Source organism: Homarus americanus, unplaced genomic scaffold (assembly GCF_018991925.1).
Source record: "Homarus americanus isolate GMGI-L3 unplaced genomic scaffold, GMGI_Hamer_2.0 scaffold25483, whole genome shotgun sequence".
Lineage (NCBI taxonomy): Eukaryota > Metazoa > Arthropoda > Malacostraca > Decapoda > Nephropidae > Homarus > Homarus americanus.
In genome coordinates, this window is record NW_024726235.1 from 7,462,293 (window position 1) to 7,483,825 (window position 21,533).

The 21,533-nt window shown below is 37.6% G+C and overlaps 1 protein-coding gene across 1 annotated transcript; it reads left to right on the forward strand.

The window, feature by feature from the left end:
* The first annotated feature begins 2,983 nt into the window (after positions 1-2,983).
* On the forward strand, positions 2,984-19,752 carry LOC121865503 (ADP-ribosylation factor-like protein 6-interacting protein 4). Its single transcript, XM_042365017.1, has 3 exons — positions 2,984-3,081; positions 11,786-12,550; positions 19,300-19,752. Exons 2-3 carry the CDS (start codon positions 11,796-11,798, stop codon positions 19,430-19,432), a joined length of 888 nt encoding a protein of 295 aa, XP_042220951.1. The 5' UTR covers positions 2,984-3,081; positions 11,786-11,795; the 3' UTR covers positions 19,433-19,752.
* The last annotated feature ends 1,781 nt before the right edge of the window (positions 19,753-21,533 follow it).

Here is a 21,533-nt window from a genome sequence, read left to right on the forward strand (position 1 = left end):
TGGTGCTTGGGGCAGGAAGAGGAGCTGGTGTCTGCTTAGAGAAGCAGTGCTGCTCTAGGGTGTCTAACCTGCGGTTTAGAGACAGTAGCTGTAGAGCCGATGAGAGCTGCTTCTGGGTGGATAAGCCAGTCTTCCATGTTGCTTGAAGACTGGGAGCGTGATCTGTTTCTCCTCCATCCTGTGTGAGTGCGAATCTCCGGGGTCACCATTTGTGGGGTAGGTTATGTTTGGGTTACACTCAGGATGGGATGGAGAAAGGAAACTCACAATGTGCTCACTGTATACATATTGTATTGGATGTACAATGCAGCTTGGTGCTGGGAAGTGGCAGCGTGGTTACAAGCGTGATGTAGAGAGAGCTGGTTGGTGAGGGTGCTCAGAGGAGGACCAGCTTGTGGGTCACCACGAGGTCAGGTCTTAAATAGCGGAGGTAGGCGTGGCTTAGTAGTTGACCTCTGCTATGTCAGGCAGCGCTGGTTGACCTAGACCACGAGGCACACACTGGAATTCGCGGGATCGGCTACTCAGCGACAAATAGCATTTGTAGGGGAGAAATCCACTACAGTACCATATGTAAGCTTGTCATGTGGGGTGTTCTTTTAAATGTGCAACCAGTAATGATGTAAGAAGCAAGAGTATCTAATTGGAATTGCAGATGAGTAAAGCCAAGGAGTTGAACCTTGTAGTTGTATGTTAATGACACCTTTAACCAAATTTAATTTCATATTAATAAACCATGTTTAGAGTATGTTGGGGGGTATCATTTTCCCTCAGTATCTACCTTTGTTCTTGTCCAATAACTTGATACCAGAATTACAGAACCCATGTGCCCTTGTAGTGGATTTCTCCCCTACAACTGTGTAGCCGCATTCCAATGCGACAGTATCCTAGCAACCAGGGAGCTGCTCACGGGGGGTCGCCACCTGCGACATTTACCCTAGCAACGGAGTCAAGCAACCGGCGAGTTCCCACGGGTTTACTTCCGGCGGCTGTGTATATAAGCTCTCAGTCTCTCAATTGAGATGGATTCTGCCCTACGTTCCTGAACACGCAACACCACCTCCAAGCAAGCTCCTCGCTGTCTAGCTCTCATTCAACTTGGAGGACAGCAACACGCAACATCTCCTCTAACGAAGCTCCTGCACAGATACCTCCTCAAACACGCTACTCACCGAACGTGTCCTCTGAGCAAGCTTCTCACCACATGGCATCTCCAGCACCAGACTGTCTTGTATATAATATATTTTATATAAGAAAACCGCCACCTAGAGTTTCCATCCATCCCATCCTGAGTGCTAGACAACATAACATCACGAAACCCTACACCCTAACCCTCGCCATGCTACCAAAGGTCAGAGGTTATGAAGTAATTATAGGAAATGAAATAATTTGATAGAACAAATGAAGGAAATAAGAAAAAGAAAGAAGTATGAAATAAGAATATAAGGGTAAGAAGAAAGAAAGAGAAAACAATAAAAAAAAAAAGAAAGGAAGAAAGAAACCCCGCCCTTATAATGAGCGTAAATGGGACTGCCCAGTATGGGCCAATGGGCCAGCTGCAGTTTCCTCCTTTCTTATGTTCTTTATTCAAGTCTTTACATGCGTGCATCTATGGTAATCATTAAACACAACCTTCTTTTCACTTCCATCCATTTGGTTAAATTGAGCAAGTATTCATTTGATGACTCATGAAATTTTAGTCTTTCACTAAAATGCTTCCAATTAGCACATAAGCTCTTACGAGCTTATGTGTTGCATTTGAACTATAACTAACCAGGAGAGCGCGAGGCTCCTGTAAGCGCACGGCCAGGAGCAGCCGCATTGACTAGAGTCTCTGGGCCTGAGGATACATCATTTACATAAAGGAAGTGTGGTCACGGGCGTGAGGATACTTTTACTTTTATCCTCTTTGCCGCTTGGGCGGTCGGTCACGTCTCAAATACACACTGGCAGGTACTGGGCACGCACTGACCCCTGAATTATCTGAACCTGCCCCAGTGTTGGTCAAGTTTGGTAAGTGTTGATCAAGGAAGTGTGATCACGGACATAGGGATACATCAAGGAAGTGTGTTGATCAGTCATGCGGTAGCAGCAAATATATTGTGGTAGACCTGTGGATACATCAAGCTAGTGTGGCTGCAGTCGTAAGCATACAAAAGGGATATTGTGTGGCCAGTCCTGAGGGTATATTGTACAGTCATAAGCATCTATTGAGGTGGTGTGGCTATTTTGGTGAAGATATATCAAATTGTGTGACAATTATGAGGTGCATCCGTAAGGCGGTGTAGCTACCCTGATGGGGAGGTAGCGTGGTGAGCTATACATGTTCACAGGCAAGTAAGCGACGGTAAACGGTGTGGTGATAATCATTAAAGGTCACAGCATGCAATGTGGCCTTAGTCATGAAAGTGCGATTTCGAATTTATTGTAACCATAGGCAAAATTGTCATCAAAAGTATGACTAAAGCCCAACTGTTTTTGAAAATTCGCATACATTTTGAATTTTTAGTATTGTATATAAGAGTATGATTGAATTTACCGATTTCAGCATATAGTTTGAAGATCCACACATACATTGCCACGTATCATTCTTAAATGCCGGTATAAGAAATGTATGTGTGTGCGCGCGCGAGGGTAATCAGTAGATCAGGTAGACTCGGGAGACAGTTTACCAACACACGTAAAATTGGTATCATCCTCGGGTACAGCTTACAAGAGTAGACATAACTTCCTAATTTTGTAAAGTTGTCTTTAACCAATGCTTATTTATTGCTTATTCCTTATAAAGTCAAATTCCAATACTTTAAGAAAATACTAAGCTTTGATGACGTCATTGGTTGCATTCAAGACTTCTTTAATAATTATATTTCAAAAGAAACCACAAGGCTTTTGACCACTAAAGTCAACTCATATTTATTTAATGTAATATAATAGACTAATTTATAAAAATACAACCGATGTAAGCGATAATTAAATAGTAACTATAGTACCAAGAAATTGTTGTCCAAACGTCAGCGGCAGAAGTGTAAACAAATAGAGCAATTGTGTCCGTCTTCCTGAAATAGAAAGCCGTCACGTCTGGTGAGTTAATACATCATAATAAGTTTAAAGATATAATTTCATAGAATAACGGCCATTAGAGGTGACTTATCTGATCATAGAAAATAATTATAATGGTGGATTATCGAGAATATTGGAAGGAGCCAGATGCTCATGACAGCCGGACATGCTGCCAGCTGGATCACTTATCATGTTCCCTGTCATATTTTTCCCTCGCAGATTGGAGATATTATGAGTTAATTAAGGTAAAACGTGCAATTCCATGCATGTGGGAAGGCAGTAAAGTCAACAGAACAAGGAACATGTTGGCTATTACTTTTTTATAAACGTTATCATTGTGTTTGCTTGACCAAGACCCATTGAGGTATAAGGAGAGGGGTTAATATTAATGGCTCACCGGTAAATATTTGTCCATTGGCTGTCCTCGGATTTTGATAAAAAATTATATATATATATATATATATATATATATATATATATATATATATATATATATATATTATAGTGTGTTTTACTCGATTCTGACTTATTTCTTGTGCAAATTAGCAGTTAAAAAAATACTTGCGGACATGACTCCCTAGTGGTTGACCAATATGTTTTTCCAGTGTATTTTGGTGTGTTTTAAACGAATCTGACCTTCATTTTTGTAACCAAAACAGCTAATTTGCACCTAAATGGCACTCAGGTTTGAGTAAAACACCATAAAACAACAACAACAACAAACCCCCCCCCCTAACCTAACCATATTTTGGAGCTTACCTGCTACTGTGGTGGAGGATACAGCTGGGCAATCTGGTATGCTTATGGTTACAGACAAATATTTTCTGGCTTTTCTTAAAAGTAAACAATTTCCACACTTAAGACACAGTCTTGATGTTGGTAGGATACCGTGATCTTGTAATATTTTGATTGCTTCACTGTCGTTCTCATAAACTCACTGAATAACAGCTAAAAGGAGAGAACACCTCAAAATTCGAAATTGCGCAGTGGAAGGCTGCTTCAAAATGATTGGCCAGCCAAGACACATTCCACAAAACTTGAAGGTCATTGGTTGTCATACTGCGAAGATCAGGAGGAGGAGAGGAGAGAAGTGACTGGCAACATGGTGGGTACAGAAATTTATGCCTAGAAATTTGTGAAATACTCAGTTAATATTAATTTGCACAAGAAATGATATGAAGTCATATGTTTTTTTTTATACCCGGTAGTCTTTGTGTCTGTAATATTGAAAATTGGAAACCTGTGGACAGCCAATGGACGAATATTAACCGACTGACGCACTGAAGAGTTATTTGTTTTGGTATTTATTTTCTTCTCAATTTTCATCAATGAGTTCTGAATTTATAATCATTTCTTGTGCAAATGCTTTGTTTGGTAGATATGTAGGCACCTAAGGTGCTAACTACTTTGTCTTCTCGGCAATAATGCGGCAGTTTTATTTTAAGGTTAGGTTAGATTGGGTTAGGTTAAGTTAGGTTAGGTTGGGTTAAAAAAAAAACTTTGCACAAACAATGAGTGTCCTCTTATAAAACGGTTTTATGTTAAGGTTGGGTTGGGTTAAAAATAAATTTGTACAAACAACGACAGCGTCCTTTATAGAAACAGTGAAATTGCGGTGCTTTTATAATCGGTTACTATGCTAAATCGCCGGTGGGTCAGTCATCAATAATTACCAATGATAATTTCAGACTAAAGACTATTTCCTTCTGTGACATTTTTGGTGTAGTTTACCCATAACCGAGATATCGTGAGTTGAAAATCAGAAAACTATTTACCGGGTATCTGAAGTAATATTGCATTTGTTACTACCAGCTGAATCTCAGGATTTTTTCCTTGCAGTCAATAGTTAAGACAACTCTAAGACACTTTTCTTCTGTGATGTTTCCCTCGTAAATGACCTAGAACTGAGATATTTAATATGCCAGGGGGTCTGGAGGCCCTGTTAGGAAGTTAGGTAGGTTTGGTTGGTAAGGATAACTTAGGTGATTATTTACGACTTTACAGCCTCTGATTTTTCATAGAAAACGAATTTAAAAGTGCTGCAATTTCACTGTTTTATAGTGGACATTGTTGTAGTTATGGAAAATGTGTTAAAAAGTAGTTATTTCTAAATTAAATCTAACGTAACCTTAATTGATAAGAAAAACAAGTGGCAGAAGCATTGTTAGAAGACCTTATCAACCTAACCAAAGAAACCTTACCTAACTTCCCAGCCATGAGGCTCAACCCTCTGGACCCCCTGGCATATTAAACAGAAAGTACTTACAATTATATGGTGTAATTTTATGTTTTTGTGGATGTGAGACCAGCCGCCCAATCCAGTGTAGTTCATAAACATACACTGGCTGTGTGAGCCAGACAAAGTAGTGCACGCCTAGTCACCTGATTATCTACCAAATGAAGCAGTTTCCATAAAAATGATTATTATATCAATACTCATTGATGAAAATATAATAAGAATATAAACATCAAAACAAATAACACGTCGGTTGTGAAGTCTCCCAGTTTAGCCTAACTTAATTAGTAACATGTGGCACATAGCACCAACCAATCCTACCTAATGTTACCTCACTTCCTCCGCCACCCCGTAGCCAGTACTGTACAGGTACTCCTTGACTTACGACCACTCGGACATACGACCGCCGCAGTCGTATAAAATATTTTTTAAATTACGTATTTTCGAGTCCCCACGTTAGTGATCGCGCTGTGACTAACAAAATTTTTGTTTGTAATTCCCTTTAAAAGGGCTGGCAAGCGTAAAAGTGAGAGTTCTAGTGGTGCTGAGAAGAAAAAGAGACACCCATTTTAGATTTTCTATGTATTATTTTCGCCTTTTCGACTTACGACCAATTTGACTTACGACCTGGTTGTCGGTCCGGAACCCCGTTGTTAGTCGAGGAGAGACTGTATATTAAATATCTTGGTTCTAGGTCGTTTGTGAAAAAAGTGTCTTAAGAATTGTCTAAACTATTGTTTACAAAGATAAAATTCTAGAGATTCGGTTGGTGGCAACAAATGCTATACACTGTACTGTACAGTAGAGTATAATACCTTTTTTAGTTGTTTTATGATTTTCAACTTATGATATCTTGGTTATGGGTAAGATCCAAAAGTGTCCTTGAAGAAATTCGTCTTGTTTTTGTCTGAAATTACCATTGAAAAAAGGCTATCTAATTATGTCCTTTACTTTAAATTTACCCTTGTGGTTAGGGGGTAAGTGTGAATTCACAAAATTACCTAATGTCTATTTGTACAAGCACAAAAACGTTGTCAACATGGAAGTTTTCTATAAAACTCTAAAGAAACCTGTGTAATAATGTTTGGTAATGGATTTTGAATTCATTACAGTAAACATGTGTGAAACGTTGAAGTCTTTTGGTACGGCAGCGTAATGCTAATCTAGTTCAACCTAATAGTACCGCATTTTGTGCATGCACGATTCTCTGCCTTACCATTAATCACACAGTCCATCAATATGATTGACGTACCTGCATCCAGTGTGTCTTGAATTACCGGTATGTGAACACATATTTTAGTTTTCAAAACAAAGAGCAAAGTTATGTAAAATCCTTTCTTTCTAAATTTCCATACAAAGCAATACAGTATTGACTTTATTTACAAATGATGGCTATGAGACTAGGGCAATACTACGGTACTACTGTACAGTAGTACATAAAATTTTTATGAAAGCTTATAATGAACTAGAATAACCTAACGTACTTTACTTTATCCTCTCAGCCACTGTTAAGTTGATTTACCAGTCAGGTAGTTTGTTAATTATTTGTTATTCTGTTGACAAGTACTGTACTGGGCATGTAGAGACTCTTAAATGTACCTGAGCATGTGCAATTGTTGGATGAATTCACACACTGTGCCATCACAACACTGGTAGGCAGGTTATTCCAATACTTCACAACTCTTATTCCAAAGTACTGTATTTACATGATAATTTCCAATAAAACGGTTTTGATGGTACAATAAAAACAGGTCCTGTAAATATAGTAGGTGTTACAAAAAATATTAATACCTAGACAATAGATATTTTTTAAGAGATGATTTAAAGGAAGGGAGCGTAGTCTTTGCTCGGATGGGTGGGGGTAAGTTGTTCCACACCTTCACACCGTGATATTTTATGGAGGTCTGGGACTGAGAGGAGCGCATGAGGGGTGGTCTTAGTAGCTCTGAGTGCCTTAAGTTGTATCTCTGATTATTCCGGAACTGGATATAATTATTGTCAAGCAAGTGATTGATAGATTTGTAAACAAAGAGAGCACAGCAGTAGGTGTTAATATCTTTGAATTTTAAAATTTTCAATACTTTATAGCAAATTTCTCGTTTGTGTGATCTGGGTTTTTTTTCAAGTAGGTCCGTACAACTCTCTTTTGTGCAGTAACCAGATATTGTGTTTTTGAAGAGCCAGAGGCCCCCCATAGTGTGTGACAGTGTATCAGGTGTTGGTAGACAAGATCATGATAGATTTCTTTCATTGCTGTGTTTATTGACTTTACTGTGAATGGCTTGTATGTGGTTTCTCCAGTTAAGTTTCTCATCAACAATAACTCTAGGAATTTAGTATTTTGTTCGCATTTGAGGACTGTATTACCAAGGTACAGGGGGTCCAAGTCTGGGGGTAAGTTTTTCCTTCTGTGAAAGATCGTGTAGTGGGTTTTCTCAAGGTTTAAGGTCAGTTTATTATGTATTACCCAGCTCCTGACTTTAGTTAATTCAGTGTTCATAGTTCTTATCAAGGAATGGAGGTCTGAGTTGCTGGCATAGAGATTACTATCGTCTGCAAATAAGTTGTATTTTATGAGTGAGCTGGCGTGGACTGTGTCGTTTATGTACAACAAAAACAGTACTGGACCGAGAATGGAACCTTGGGGGACTCCATACAAGATTGGCGAGGAGTCAGATTGGTGATTATTATAGCAGACATACTGCATCCTGTTGGACAGATATGAGGTAAACCAATTGTGGGACAGGCCCATTACTCCATAATGTTCAAGCTTTGAAAGGAGGATGGTATGGTCGACAGTATCGAAGGCTTTAGAGAGGTCCAAGAATATACCGACTGTGAACTGACTGTCATCAAAGGAATTTAAGATGTCATTAGTAAAGGATAGCAGAGCACTCTCAGTCGACCATCTAGCTCTAAATCCAAACTGGGAGTCTGTAAAGATGTTATTGGCATTGCAGAAGGAATTTAGTCTATTACATGCTAGCTTTTCCAGTATCTTACTCAAGGCTGGGAGGACTGATATGGGGCGGTAGTTCTTGAAGAGACCTTTGTCCCCAGATTTTTTATATGCTGGGTGAGCTTTAGCAATTTTCAGTTTATCAGGAAAGACACCACTAGTGAAGGAGGAGTTACAAATGTGTAGGAGAACAGGTAGTAATAAGTGGGCTACTTTCTTAATGATGCTCTTTGGTTTATTGTCTTCGCCTGCTTCTGCATCTTTGGACATTTTTATGATGGCTAGTAATTCATCTGCTGTGACAGGGGATAAGAACAGCTCATTTTGCTGTCTGTTTTGCAGGTAGGCTCTAAATTCCTCATGGTGATCTGGGATACTCTCTGCAAGATTTTTGCCAACATTAATAAAATATTCATTGAAGTGGTTGGCAATGGGGGAGGGTTCCGTTACAACTGAATCATTTATCATAAAAGCTGAGTGGGGGGCCGAAGGCTGAGTGTTCTTGTTCTGAATAGAATTTATGACATTCCAGGTTTTCTTACTGTTGCTGACTGGAGCTTATTTGTATAATAGTTACATCTGGCATTTCTAACTGCTTGAGTTACTCTATTTCTGATACTTCGGTAAGCATCACCGAAAGTTATGGGTCTTTTTGCAAATTTCCTTTGGAGTTTGTGATTTTCTTTTATCATTATCTTAATTTTGCTTGTGATATAGGGTTTAGAAATGGATACAGTTTTCACTGACTTAGTCTTGAGCAGGAAGCATTTATCAAAGCAAGCATTGAAGATGCAAGAAAAGTTGCAGCTGTTCACGTTAGGGTTGTCGGAGGCATAGACAAGATCCCAGTTAGCATTCATTAGGTTGTTTTCAAAAAGGAGCATGTTGTAAGTGCAGTAGTTTCTGTATTGGATTGAGACTCTACTAGACCTCTCAGGTCTTGTGGCTGTTTTATACATGGCAAAAACTGGGAAATGATCTGAGATATTGTTATAAATAATTCCACTTGCTAGGTTGTTAGGAGTGTTGTTAGTCCAGATATGATCTATCACAGTGGCAGAGGTGGCAGTTACTCTAGTGGGTTTGGTTATAGTGTCGAAGAAGAGTTTAGAATGACAGGTAGCAAGAAGGTCTAATACTGAGGTGTCGGTTTCTGATTTTAATAGATCAAGGTTGAAATCTCCTGTAATGTAGCAATGTTTCCTCTCCGAACTTATGATAGTGATAAGCTTCGAAAATTCATCAAGAAAATTCCTTCCATTAGTGTGGGGTCTTCTGTAGATTACTCCTACTAGGATATTTCGTGTGTTGTTACGTAATTCAATGAAAACTCTCTCCATGTATTCCTCCTGAACCTTTAAATCATCTCTTACAGAAGTGTTATACTTGATATCAACATATAGGGCAACACCACCACTGTGTCGTGACGTGTTGATGCAGTGTCTATTATAATTAGGAATGTTATACAATTGGTCAATATCGTTAATGAGTTTGGTCTCACAGAACCCAAGTACATCAAATTTGTGGGCAAAAGAAGATAAACACTGATCCAAAAAGGTATCTAGATGAAGGGGAATACTGCTGATGTTATGGCGAATCAAGGAGAAGGAATGAGGTAGTAGGAGACTAGAACTAAATTCGGGGGAGTCAGGAAAGTAATAGTTACAGTTTGGGTTGGTGTAACCCAGTGAGTTTTGTAGAAAAACATCAGGATCGATATGAGGGAGTATTGTGTCAACACCATGGGTAAATGGGGTGTAACACATATGATCTAGCACATCATTGTGGGAACATTGATACTGATTAAGGAACAGTAAAAACTCAGGGTCACTGAGGTGTGAAAAAGGAAGATCTAAGAATTATAATAGTGGGGGGGGGTAACGTACTTACAAGTGCTACAAACAACAGAATTAGGATGAGGGTGATTCCCTGATGGAGTGGGAGGTGCTCCTGTCACTCGGTTTAGAGGGCTGTTGGTACTCGAGTTGGCCGGCAGGGGGGGGGGAACTCCTCAGGTGATAGCAACAGTGGCTGGTTCCCCCTCAGTGGGGAGTGGGTTCTCGAAGGGTTTGGTGGGGGGGGGGGTGGTACAGCGGGTGGGTGAGTGGGCAGGTGTCCACTTGCCCAATCCCTCACAACAAGGGTTTTATGACTAAACGTCACGTGTTTCCTTTGTTTCCTGGCTTCTTTAAACTGGTCCATTTGCTGTAGACGGGCTTTAGTCGTACCTGGGCAGAGATCTTCTTTGACGAAGATAGTGGTGCCTTTCAGTTTACTGCGTTGATAAAACACTTTGTCACGGTCAGAGGGGGATGAGAATTTTGTTATGATGTCGCGGGGGCGGGTAGGAGTTGGGTTTCCTGACTCGTTGAACACGATCAAACTTGACTTCAGGAAGTTTAAAATGTTCATTCAGCAGGATTGAAATTTTGCGTTGGGATGACTCCCAGTTCTTGTGGATGTCTTCAGGGATACTGGCAATCCTGAGGTTGTTTCGCCGCCCTATGTCATCCACATAATACACCCGGTCTGCTGTTGTTAGTTCCGTTTTGAGCTTGGATTTTTCCTCACTCAGCTGTTGAACTTGGGTCTTGAGTGTTCGGTTCTCTTTAGCTTCAACATTCAACTTTGCTTGTAGGTCACTTATTTCCCCTTGTAAGAATTCCAAGCTTCTTTTAATCTCACCTAGCTGGTCAGTGAGATGCCGGTCAGCTTCTTCTAGCTTCCTGATGGTCTCCTTATTCATTTGTTGTATGATGTCCTGCATGAGAGTCCGTTGGACTTCCATATCACATCAGTCAGCTGTTGCTTTGTGAAATTTGAATTTTTGACACTAGCAGTCAACTTAGACATATTGGAGCTGGTGAGGGCTGGGCTGGCAGTATGGAGACGGTCGAGTTGTGGTCAGCTGGGTGGAACGGTGGGGGAGTGTGGACGGGGGTGGACAGGGCTCAGATTACAAGCCGTGTCACTGGGGGGGGAGAGTTTGGTGGGCCTACACCTCACCTCACATGGTAGTCACAGATTCACCAGTAAATTGACAAATATATCTACTTAGGGGGATCACAGATAAATATTGTACTGGTCACGACACTCACGAATCAGATTTCCTAGAAATCAGACTGGGTACTCCTGGAAAGACCCTGTTTTTCGACGAAAAACACGGAGCTTCCACACACACGTTGAAGGAGCCTCTTAAATGGGCCCTGGTCTTACAAAGGTAGGTTGTAAGCTACATGGTGACAAGATATGAGTAACCCAGGTAAAAGCAGTAGAAGAGATATACTGTATTGGTTAAACATCATAGATAGGACATTAAAATACAAAATATAGTTTGTAAATTAGGCTAGTACGGTACCCCATTACGGTATTTGTTATTTTTTTAATTTATATGATCTGGGAATGTGTTTTATCCTTCACAAGACTTTATTTTTATTAATTTGTCGTGCCTGCAACCTGTGCTGGATACAAGTATCACGTAGTGTATTTTTATTTAAACTGTGAGATATAACTTTCTTATTTCTCTGTAGGTACTGTACAATGGAAAAGGACCCAATTTCCTGCTCAGATGAAGCCACAGTGCAAGCACGATCACGGCCAAAGAATAAGAAGAGACGAGCATCAACATCATCATCCTCGTCCTCCTCAGCTTCCCCAAATCACAGGGAGGTTAAAAAGAAAAGAAAAAGAACAAAATCTGCTTCCTCAAGATCATCCTCGTCTTCTTCATCGTCATCGTCGTCCTCGTCCTCGTCTTCATCCTCATCCTCTTCTTCCTCATCGTCGTCATCTTCCTCATCATCATCCTCAGATTCATCGGGGTCAGACACGGAAGTGTATAATGGTAAGCTAAAAGGCAAGGCACTAAAAAAGGCTCTCAAGAAAAGGAAGAAGAGAGAAAAAGCATTAAAGAAGAAGCTCAAGAAATGCAAAAAACAAGCAAAGGAACAGCAGAAGAAGTCAATTAAGAAAAAGGTTAAAAGATTAAGGAAGAAGCTTAAAAAATTAAAGAAGGATAGGAAGAAGGAGACCAAGCGTTTAAAGAAGAAGACAGTGACCAAGGAGAAGCAGAAAGCAGAGGTTGTCAATCACACAAAAAGTGATTCCAATAAAGAAAAAAATCCCAAGTCCTCCAAAAATAAGACAGATGTCACAGAAAATGGATCGACTTCAGTGGGGCCGAGCGTGGACATGATGACCACGAGCCGGGCCACGACACCCATGACCAGGGAAGAATGGGAAAAACAAGAGAGTGTGACGAGGGTCGTCTATGACCAGGAGAGTGGCAGGCACAGGTAAGTAAGAGATCAGTACAGTACAGTATTTGCCAGTATTTTTTATCCTTATGTTTGTGATTATTTCTTGTATCTTAGAACTGTGTCTTTTTTTAAAGTATGAATAAACACATTTACTACATTCTTTGATAACCAGAAATATCAGTACAGTACTGTACTATAATTTTATGTATACAGTGCTATAATGTGTATTGGATAGAATGCAGTTTGGTGTGGACCTCTCATATGAGTTCAGTACAGTACAGTACTCAGTTTATTTTCCTTATTTTGTGGGAATTTTGGCTACTTTTGTTTTACTATGTAGATGTACTGGTATGTCTAATTATTTAGGAGTGAAAAGTCATTCAAAAAGCTATGGATTTCTGTGAACCTTTGTATGAGGATTTAACCCAATAGGATCTCAGTTGCCTGTGATACTCAGTAGTACTGCATTTGATTCACTGTTTTTTTTTTATTAGATTTATTTCTTGTCAGTTAAATCAATTTTGAATGGTATGTTTAAAAACATACTGGGTAAAAAATCTAAATACAGTACTCTCATAAATTTTTTATCCAGTGAGCTTCATGACAGATGGGTGACCTGTACTCTCCTCAGATAGGATCCAATAGGGCCTAGTCCAATGAGTCCTCAAATACAGTATAATATACTGTTTGTTAAAATACTTATGATAACCTTAGTCAAATTATAGTTGTGGGTGTAAATACAGTAGTGTCTTAATTTCATAAGTCTTGTGTCTAAGTGGAACTGCTGTGTGTGGATGTTGAATGGATGGGTGGGATAATGATACAGTTTTGTCCAGTGATTGGAAACTTGGACTCATGACTACAGAGTGTTTCTTTGTCAAATTTTTGGGACATGTGGGGCTTTACTACCATGTACCAGAAACCTGGAATCCTAGTTTCTCAAATGCCATGCACTATACAATATATAATTATATAAAAATTTTTATTATACAGTCACATAAAATATTTTCTTTTAAGTACGGTGTATTAGCTATTCTGTATAGCCACTTTTCCCCAATCTTGCAAACCCTTTCTTGTTATGCTGCAGGGTTGCCAGAATCAAGATTTAATGCAGACTGTTTGGCTGCCAACCATTTATTCTAACTGCTACCATTGGAATGTTCATCAATAAATGTATGATAGTATAATAAATATAGTTATTCACTCTTATGAAATAAACTAAGATTAGAAGCAAGCACAATGTCTTCTATAGGATCATGTCTCATTGCTAATTAACAGTCTGTTTCACTCCTGCTATGCACAGTGTAGAATGTTTTGAATATTTCTTTGATATCACATATGGTTCAGCCATAAAATGCTCATTGACTGCTTCCATATTGGCTATTTGAAATTTTGATGGGTACAGTAAATTTGAAATTGGTAGATACTGTATAGTATATTACTTATAATGGACTGGTTGTCAGTTGGAATTTTTTTGTAAGATGGCAGGTCACTGGGCCAAAAAGTGTAAAAAATAAGGGTTAAAGTAGCAAAAAAGTCATGTGACTGCAAAAAGCTCTGTGATTGGTTGTGACGTCACTGACTAGTGCGAGTCGCAGAGCGGGAGCCTCAAGGCAGCCAGCTGTGGTGTATGTTTTGTTACCAGTAGAAATACAGGACTTGTGACCATATACAATGTTGATATACACAGGCATACTTTATTTTTAGGTTAAAATAAATAACTGCTCAAGTATTCATCACTGTTCTATATTTCATGTCTGGAAAATGTAAGTTTTCATCACTGGTGTCTATATTTAATGTTGTGGAAGGACTAGGGACGACCATGGCCAGGGGATGGGCTTGAGATGATCAGATGACAGATGTAATTTAACGTGCTTCATAGCTGGATGGCGAAGTTCTTGATAATACTCTACAATCGTAAAGACATCTACTTTTGGTAATTTTTTTTCATCTGCCTCGATGAACCCTAGAAGTAGTTGTCCAACCTTCTCGGCTGATCGGCTCTGTAAATAAATATTATTAGATAATTCATTGTGCTTTACTGTGCAACACAGTAAAACTATTTTGAATATACTGTATAAATATTACTAAGCACATTAACAAATTCAATGGATATTAGCTGCCCCTACTACAAATTTCATAGTACAGTATAAAAATTCCAGACAATATTGGTATTATTTTGGTTTTGGTCATCTGGGGAACCTTAAGATTCTAATTATGGGATTAAGTACTTTAAACAATAAGACTAATTATCTCTACGGGATTTCTGTAGCAAAACATTTTTTGATTGCATAAAAAAATACAGGTCATAGGTTAGGTTAGGGTATGATGCGTTATAAGGTTAACTAAACACACATCGGTAAGGGGGGTAGTAACTCAAAACTAGTGATTTCCAATAGAAATGAAGGTCTAAATCATTCATAACACATCGCAAACCATCAGTAAACAAAAAACATAGTCTGCATGTCCAAGTACAGGGATGACCAAAACTTAAAATTTACCCAATATAGCCTATCTCGAATCTAAACATCCAAATACTCGTGGTAGTTAAAGTAAAGTATTACCCATTAATTAATATAAATGATGAGATATCCCAGTGCTTCATTAGTGAATCCTCAAAACAATAACAGCACTATGTTGTCATGTTTACCTAGCATCAGGCATTCTCAAAACAAGGTCCAGAGAATGTCATTACTGTACTTCTAAATTTACTTGTATCTCCATCTAGTACTGATATACTCTGTAAAGGCACTGAAGAAAAAGAGAAAGTCTATCTGGTAAGAGTACATGACAGCTGAGCTGGTGTGAACATGGGAGTTTTTTATGTCCAAAAGAACATAAGAATGGAGGAAACTGCAGCAGGCCTATTGGCCCATACCTGGCAGTTCCATTTACACCCAACTCCTATCACTCATATATCCATCCAACCTATGTTTGAAGCTGCTCTTCACGGCACATTTCTTCACTTACGAAATGTCCATGACATAGTCCATAAAAAAACACCCTTAAAACTTACCTGAACGTGGCATTTGGGGTTTGAAGAGGCCATCCTTTCGACTACTTCCGACTGCAGCGATGAGTTTGAAGGTAGTGATGTCATTGCAAATGGCGGCCCTGTTTCTTGAGAAATAAACTTATCTCGGCTATTATAACAGGACTTTGAGAGAAGGGATATCACGTTTGGGGATGGATTACATGACCTGACGTGAGGTCACCTTACACAATGTACGCACATAGTGCGACGTCACTTTCACAACAATTTAAATAATTACAGTAGTTACTTAATGCACAAAGGCAGAACATACCATACAGAAAAATCAGAGCAGACAACAATGACCCAATGGATAAATAATTATTTAAAGAATATTATTGGACAAAGGAATGCTCTATCCGGTAGGTGAAGATTACCTGATACATTTATGGTGACCATTAAGGATCAAACTCCGAATCAGATGATGTGACTTCGTCTTCATCATAAGAACATAAGAAAATAAGGAGTCTGCAATAGGCCGGTTGGCCTGTGCATGGCAGCTCCTGTCGAGAGTTACCACCACTCTAAAAGTTGTGTAGGTAGTAGGCAGCTACCAAACAGGTAGATACTACCACCTGGGAAGATATTGGAAGCATAATGTGTTGTCTAATGGTAGACCCTGCTGCCATATGGCATCACAAAAATTGTGACCAAGTCCCAGGTTGCTGACCTGACTTTCTGCCTCATTTACACACAATTGCAGTTTCAATTGTTTCTCGTACTTTGACAACACAACATACATACAGTATATTGTTTCTTTATTTTGATATTTTTTTTTATTTTGTGTTTATTTATGGTTGGTTATTTAAAATAAGGCCAATTCACTTCAAGAAATGGCATCAAATGTTACCGGCTGGTGTAGTGTAAACACTAGTGACGTCACTTAAGCGTCTGTTATTTAACTGGAACTAATGTCGGTGTCGAGTAAAAATTTTCTATTTACTTGAAATGGATTTACCGATTTATTTGTTTATTTATTTATAATATACTGTAATATATTAAACACACTGCAAGTATTTTCTTTAATTTATAAACTTGTTTCGCAACAAAGGGAGGCTACCTGGTGGGTGAAGTTGACCCGATACATTTATGGTGATCATTAAGGATCAAACTCCGAATCAGATGACCTGACTTCGTCTTCATCATTCTCATCCTAAATTTTCCACTGTCTGTTCGGTAGTTTCAAGAATTAACACAGTCATTTCTGAATATTCGTTGTAAAAAAATAAATTTTAAATGAATTATTTATGGGAGATAAGTATTATGATCAGTAAGTATACCGATATGCATTACTGACCACCTTGGACGTGGCAGAGTGTATTTCTTGTGCTTATCCAGAACCGTCACTTCATCCATGAATCTTGATTTAGCTAACTGCAGTGGTCCCTCGGTTAACGAACACAATTCGTTCCAGAAGGTCATTCGTTAACAGAAACCATTGTTTCAATGGGATTTTGGGTAATTGGTTCCAGCTCACCGAAAATTACATACAAACTAAAAATAAATGCAGTAAAGTACACTTACTTTGAGGTGTGCATGTAGAAGGCTCCTAGTTGATGATGATGATGGGAATTAGAAGTGGGGGTGGAAGAGAAGGGAGAAGAGAGACATTGGGGTGGAAGAGAAGTCACCCCATGCTTCATGCCGCCATTTCACCCATAAAATTTTAAGTTCACTAGGTGTAATTCAAGATTATTTTCTTTAAATCAACACTGCACTGCACTATATATTGTCAATATGTAAAATACATTTCAGAATGACCAATAATTGTACTGTAAAAATGTAAAAATAGTTTATGTTCAAGAGAGTCTCAAGCAAGATGCTACCTCCACTGAGCAGAGACACAAACTGACACCATTCTGGGTGAGTCAAGTGGCTGTTTGGCGTGCTAAAAACTAGTTCCCTGTACTTCAATTATGTTAAATAATTGTTAAAATGACTAAAAAATTTAATATAAGACTTGGAAAATTATTGAATAGTACAACCTTCTTGATATTTACTCAAATGGTAACGAATTTAAGCCCTAAAACCGATTACTGTATTGGCGGACTAATACTCCAACTGGTGAGCAGGCGAAAACATGTTGACACAATTTCGTAAGGATTTCGTAAACCGAATTTTTGTTTGTTAATCGAGTTGAAGATTCTTGTGGAAGGTAATTCGTTAACCTAGGCATTCTTTAACCGAGGGATCACTGTACGTACAGTAGTTAACTAAATCGAGTGAAAAATAACGGAAAACATTCCTTCTTCTAAATCGAGAGTTCGTTATATCGGATTTCGTTAAATCAAGAGTACTATACATGTACAGTACTGTATTTTTACTGCGAAGCTCTCTGCTATATGCCTAGTCCTTTAAGAAATCAACACCCATAAGGCTGGGAGTTTTATTATTTTTAGTGATTCCAGAGCAGCACTGTTTTCTGGAATCTTTCAATCCCATCCACCCTCTCATTTCAGATATTTTTTGCTGGTTAGTGGTCCTCTGTTGGCAAGGCCATAATGTAGATTTCTGTTGGGTTCCTGCCCATGTGTTTGTACAAGGTAATGAGGTGGCCAAGTCAGCTGCCTCTCGTCATGCTCCTTTACTCTCCATCTGTCACAGATTTTTTCTTGTCGCAGCCAGGTCAGCCATCTGGGCCTCCTGGCAGCTACAATGGGACAGTTTATCCATTTCCAGTGAGTTGTGAGAAATTACAACAAAGATCTGTCCTTGGGAATATCCTTGGATGCCCCACAATATGAGACTGCCCTTACCTGTCTATCTGTTGGCCGCACTCACTCGCCTCACCCACAGTTTCCTTATGGCCGGAGGACTGCAACACTATTGTGATGACTGCCTGGTGCCACTGACTGTTACACTTGCTGGTAGAGTGACCCAGTTATGGGGACGAGGAGTTGTTTTCTGGCCGAGTGCTGGCAGGAGGATGGTTACTTCTCCATCTTGAAGGTGCTCAGTGAGAAAAGTTCAGTACCTGTTGGTGGAACTTTTAAATTTTTAATTGCAAGAGAGGTACTTAACTGTTTATGATTTTAAAATAAATATGCATTTTATATTATATTTTAATATTGATGTTTAAATTTAACAGAATCTTATTTATTTATGTCATAATTTTAAATTATGAGTACTGTATCATTTTCAGCATCAAATGGCCACAGGCTGTTATGCCAGATATTTTTCCCAATCAATCAATCTTGAGTACACTACCAGCAGGACTGTTTGCAGAGTGAGTGAAACTGAATTTTGGTGGGTTGGGAATGCGTGGGTTAGGCGGGCAGATGATGTTACCTCCTCACTGCCACACTGGTGTTTGCAAGACTCTAAACGACTTTAGTGGCTTATATATAATATTGTTCCTTGATTATTAAGTAACTTTATATCGAAATTGCACTGTTTGGCATGACATAAATCAGCGAATGCCTATACAATATTCACCTAACAAATAGTTTTCAAGGAACATAACTGATTCATATAGTCAGGGATACATGCATATACAGGTACGTATACTGTATTGCTACCCCAGCAATTGTACACTGTTTCTGAAAATGTACCCAAAAACCATGAACTTAACAGTTAGTACAGTACATCCACTAGTGCACCTTGGGTGATAAGGGCATGTGCCTCCAACTCATGTTTGCCTGTCTTCTTAATTTACACATAAAACCTGACAATTTGTGGATGATCTGCTATTTGGTGACTTAGGGATGTATGGATTGTATTCTGTAGTTGATGATGATGATGATGTCCTTTACAGGTTGATTAAAGGCTCGGGTGAAGTGGTGGAGGAATGTGTTAGCCGTGATCGTCATCGAGCTATCAATAAAGCAGCTACACAAGGTGATGGGGAGTTTTTCCAGGCCACTATAAAGTCTCGTGCCTCTAAATAGTGACCGGTTACACACTGTACAGGTACTGTTATTTTCATCTCACTGGCTATGTTTCTGGTGAAGATTAGCTTTTGAGGATTCCAGAAAACTGGAAGGTAATGGTGTGCAGTTACAAATTTTGTGTTAATATATGTGATCTGATGGTGAAAGAAATGTTCTATAGGTTAATGGAAAGCTGATGTTAATGTAACATCAATGTTTTTTTTTTAAACTTCAAAGAAAACTTCATTTAAGAAAGCAGTAAGATTGTAGTTTTAATTTGGGATGTATTTGTGAAATTAATGATTCTTAGGTAAAGTAGTAAAGCTGTAGTTTGTATTTGGGTTTTATATATATATATATATATATATATATATATATATATATATATATATATATATATATATATATATATATATATATATATATATATATATATATATATATATATATATATATATATATATATATATATATATATATATATATATATATATATATATATATATATATATATATATATATATGTATATATATATATATATATATATATATATATATATATATATATATATATATATATATATATATATATATATATATATATATATATATATATATATATATATATATATATATATATATATATATATATATATATATATATATATATATATATAATCATAAAACCTTTCATGTTGGATGTAATTGGCAAAGTATACATCACTTCATGTTCATTTTTGCAGTGTCACATCATAATGTATGGATGTATCCAGTAATGAATTATTCTTTTTGACAAACAAAAGTTTAGCTCAGCTGGCTGAGCTACAGCTGTGATCTCTCATTTCTGTAATTGTTAGATTTTTACATTGTCTATTCTCATGTCAGATGTTTACTTTTCTCAAGGGCTGGTATGAATGTACCATGCGGTAGTGTCTTTTGATTCCAGCACAGTTGAAAAAAACAGAAAGCCAAAAAATTCTAGTGAAAAAAAAATATATTCCTGATAACAGACTTTGTGTGACTATCACTGGCTGTTCAAATTTATTTGATGTAACTTGGTTTAATAGATATTTTTCAAGGAGGATTAGCTTATAAAAATAATATCTTAAGGTGGAGTATGTGCTGTTGGAAACCTACTGTTTATGAATTATCTGTTTCAATAGTAGATACTGTTCAGCTTGTTTCCCATTTTTAAAGCAACTGACATCTTGTGATAGTCATGCACTAAATTTTTTTATTTTAAATTATGTATTACAGATGAGAATTAATTACAGACACAGCTTGGAATACACAAAATGTATAATATCATTAATTACCCATATATAAAACCCCAAAATATGACAATACAGTACTGTATTTACTATAGCTTTACTTCACTTGACTACCTGAGACTTACACAACACATTACGTATAGTGTGTTGTGAACAGCCTTTTACTGTACTTATGAATGGTTCTGTTGACAGTTTACTACTTTTCTTAACTCCAAAATGTAGAAAGTGTCATATTGTGCACTTGTTTCTAAAATTATATTTTTTCTACATTTGAATTCTAGTACAGCATAATTTAGAGAATTGCACACAAACACATTGTTTAGATGTTTATCTTAATACCAAACCATGAGGACCACTTAGTTCATATCAACAGAAATAAATAATTGAGAGGTTGGTTTGTTTTCTTGGGTTGTATGTAACCTGCTCACTGCTTGTGGTCCTTATGTCAAGGTAGTGAGTATGACATGAGTAACTGCTTCCCCTTTTCTGATGTTACAGTAGGTGTTGAGTTTTGCTAGATTAATACTTACCATTTTATGAAATTTTTGAGGTCACATCTAATGTCATAAATATGTAATTTTTTATGAATTTTGACTGAAAATGGTACATTGTTATTGGTATTATATATATATATATATATATATATATATATATATATATATATATATATATATATATATATATAGCATATATATATATATATATATATATATATATATATATATATATATATATATATATATATATATATATATATATATATATATATAATTTTTTTAATTGACCAGATATTACCAGGTTTGATGGGGCAGTGTACATTTCTTGTCCTATTTTGCTGAAAGTAATTA

Bases quoted from the DNA above. Each gene is read 5' to 3' on its own strand.
- LOC121865503 (XM_042365017.1), top strand. From the start codon at position 11,796: ATGGAAAAGGACCCAATTTCCTGCTCAGATGAAGCCACAGTGCAAGCA. The intron at 12,551-19,299 runs GTAAGTAAGAGA...TGTCCTTTACAG, and splicing joins CAGGAGAGTGGCAGGCACAG to GTTGATTAAAGGCTCGGGTG.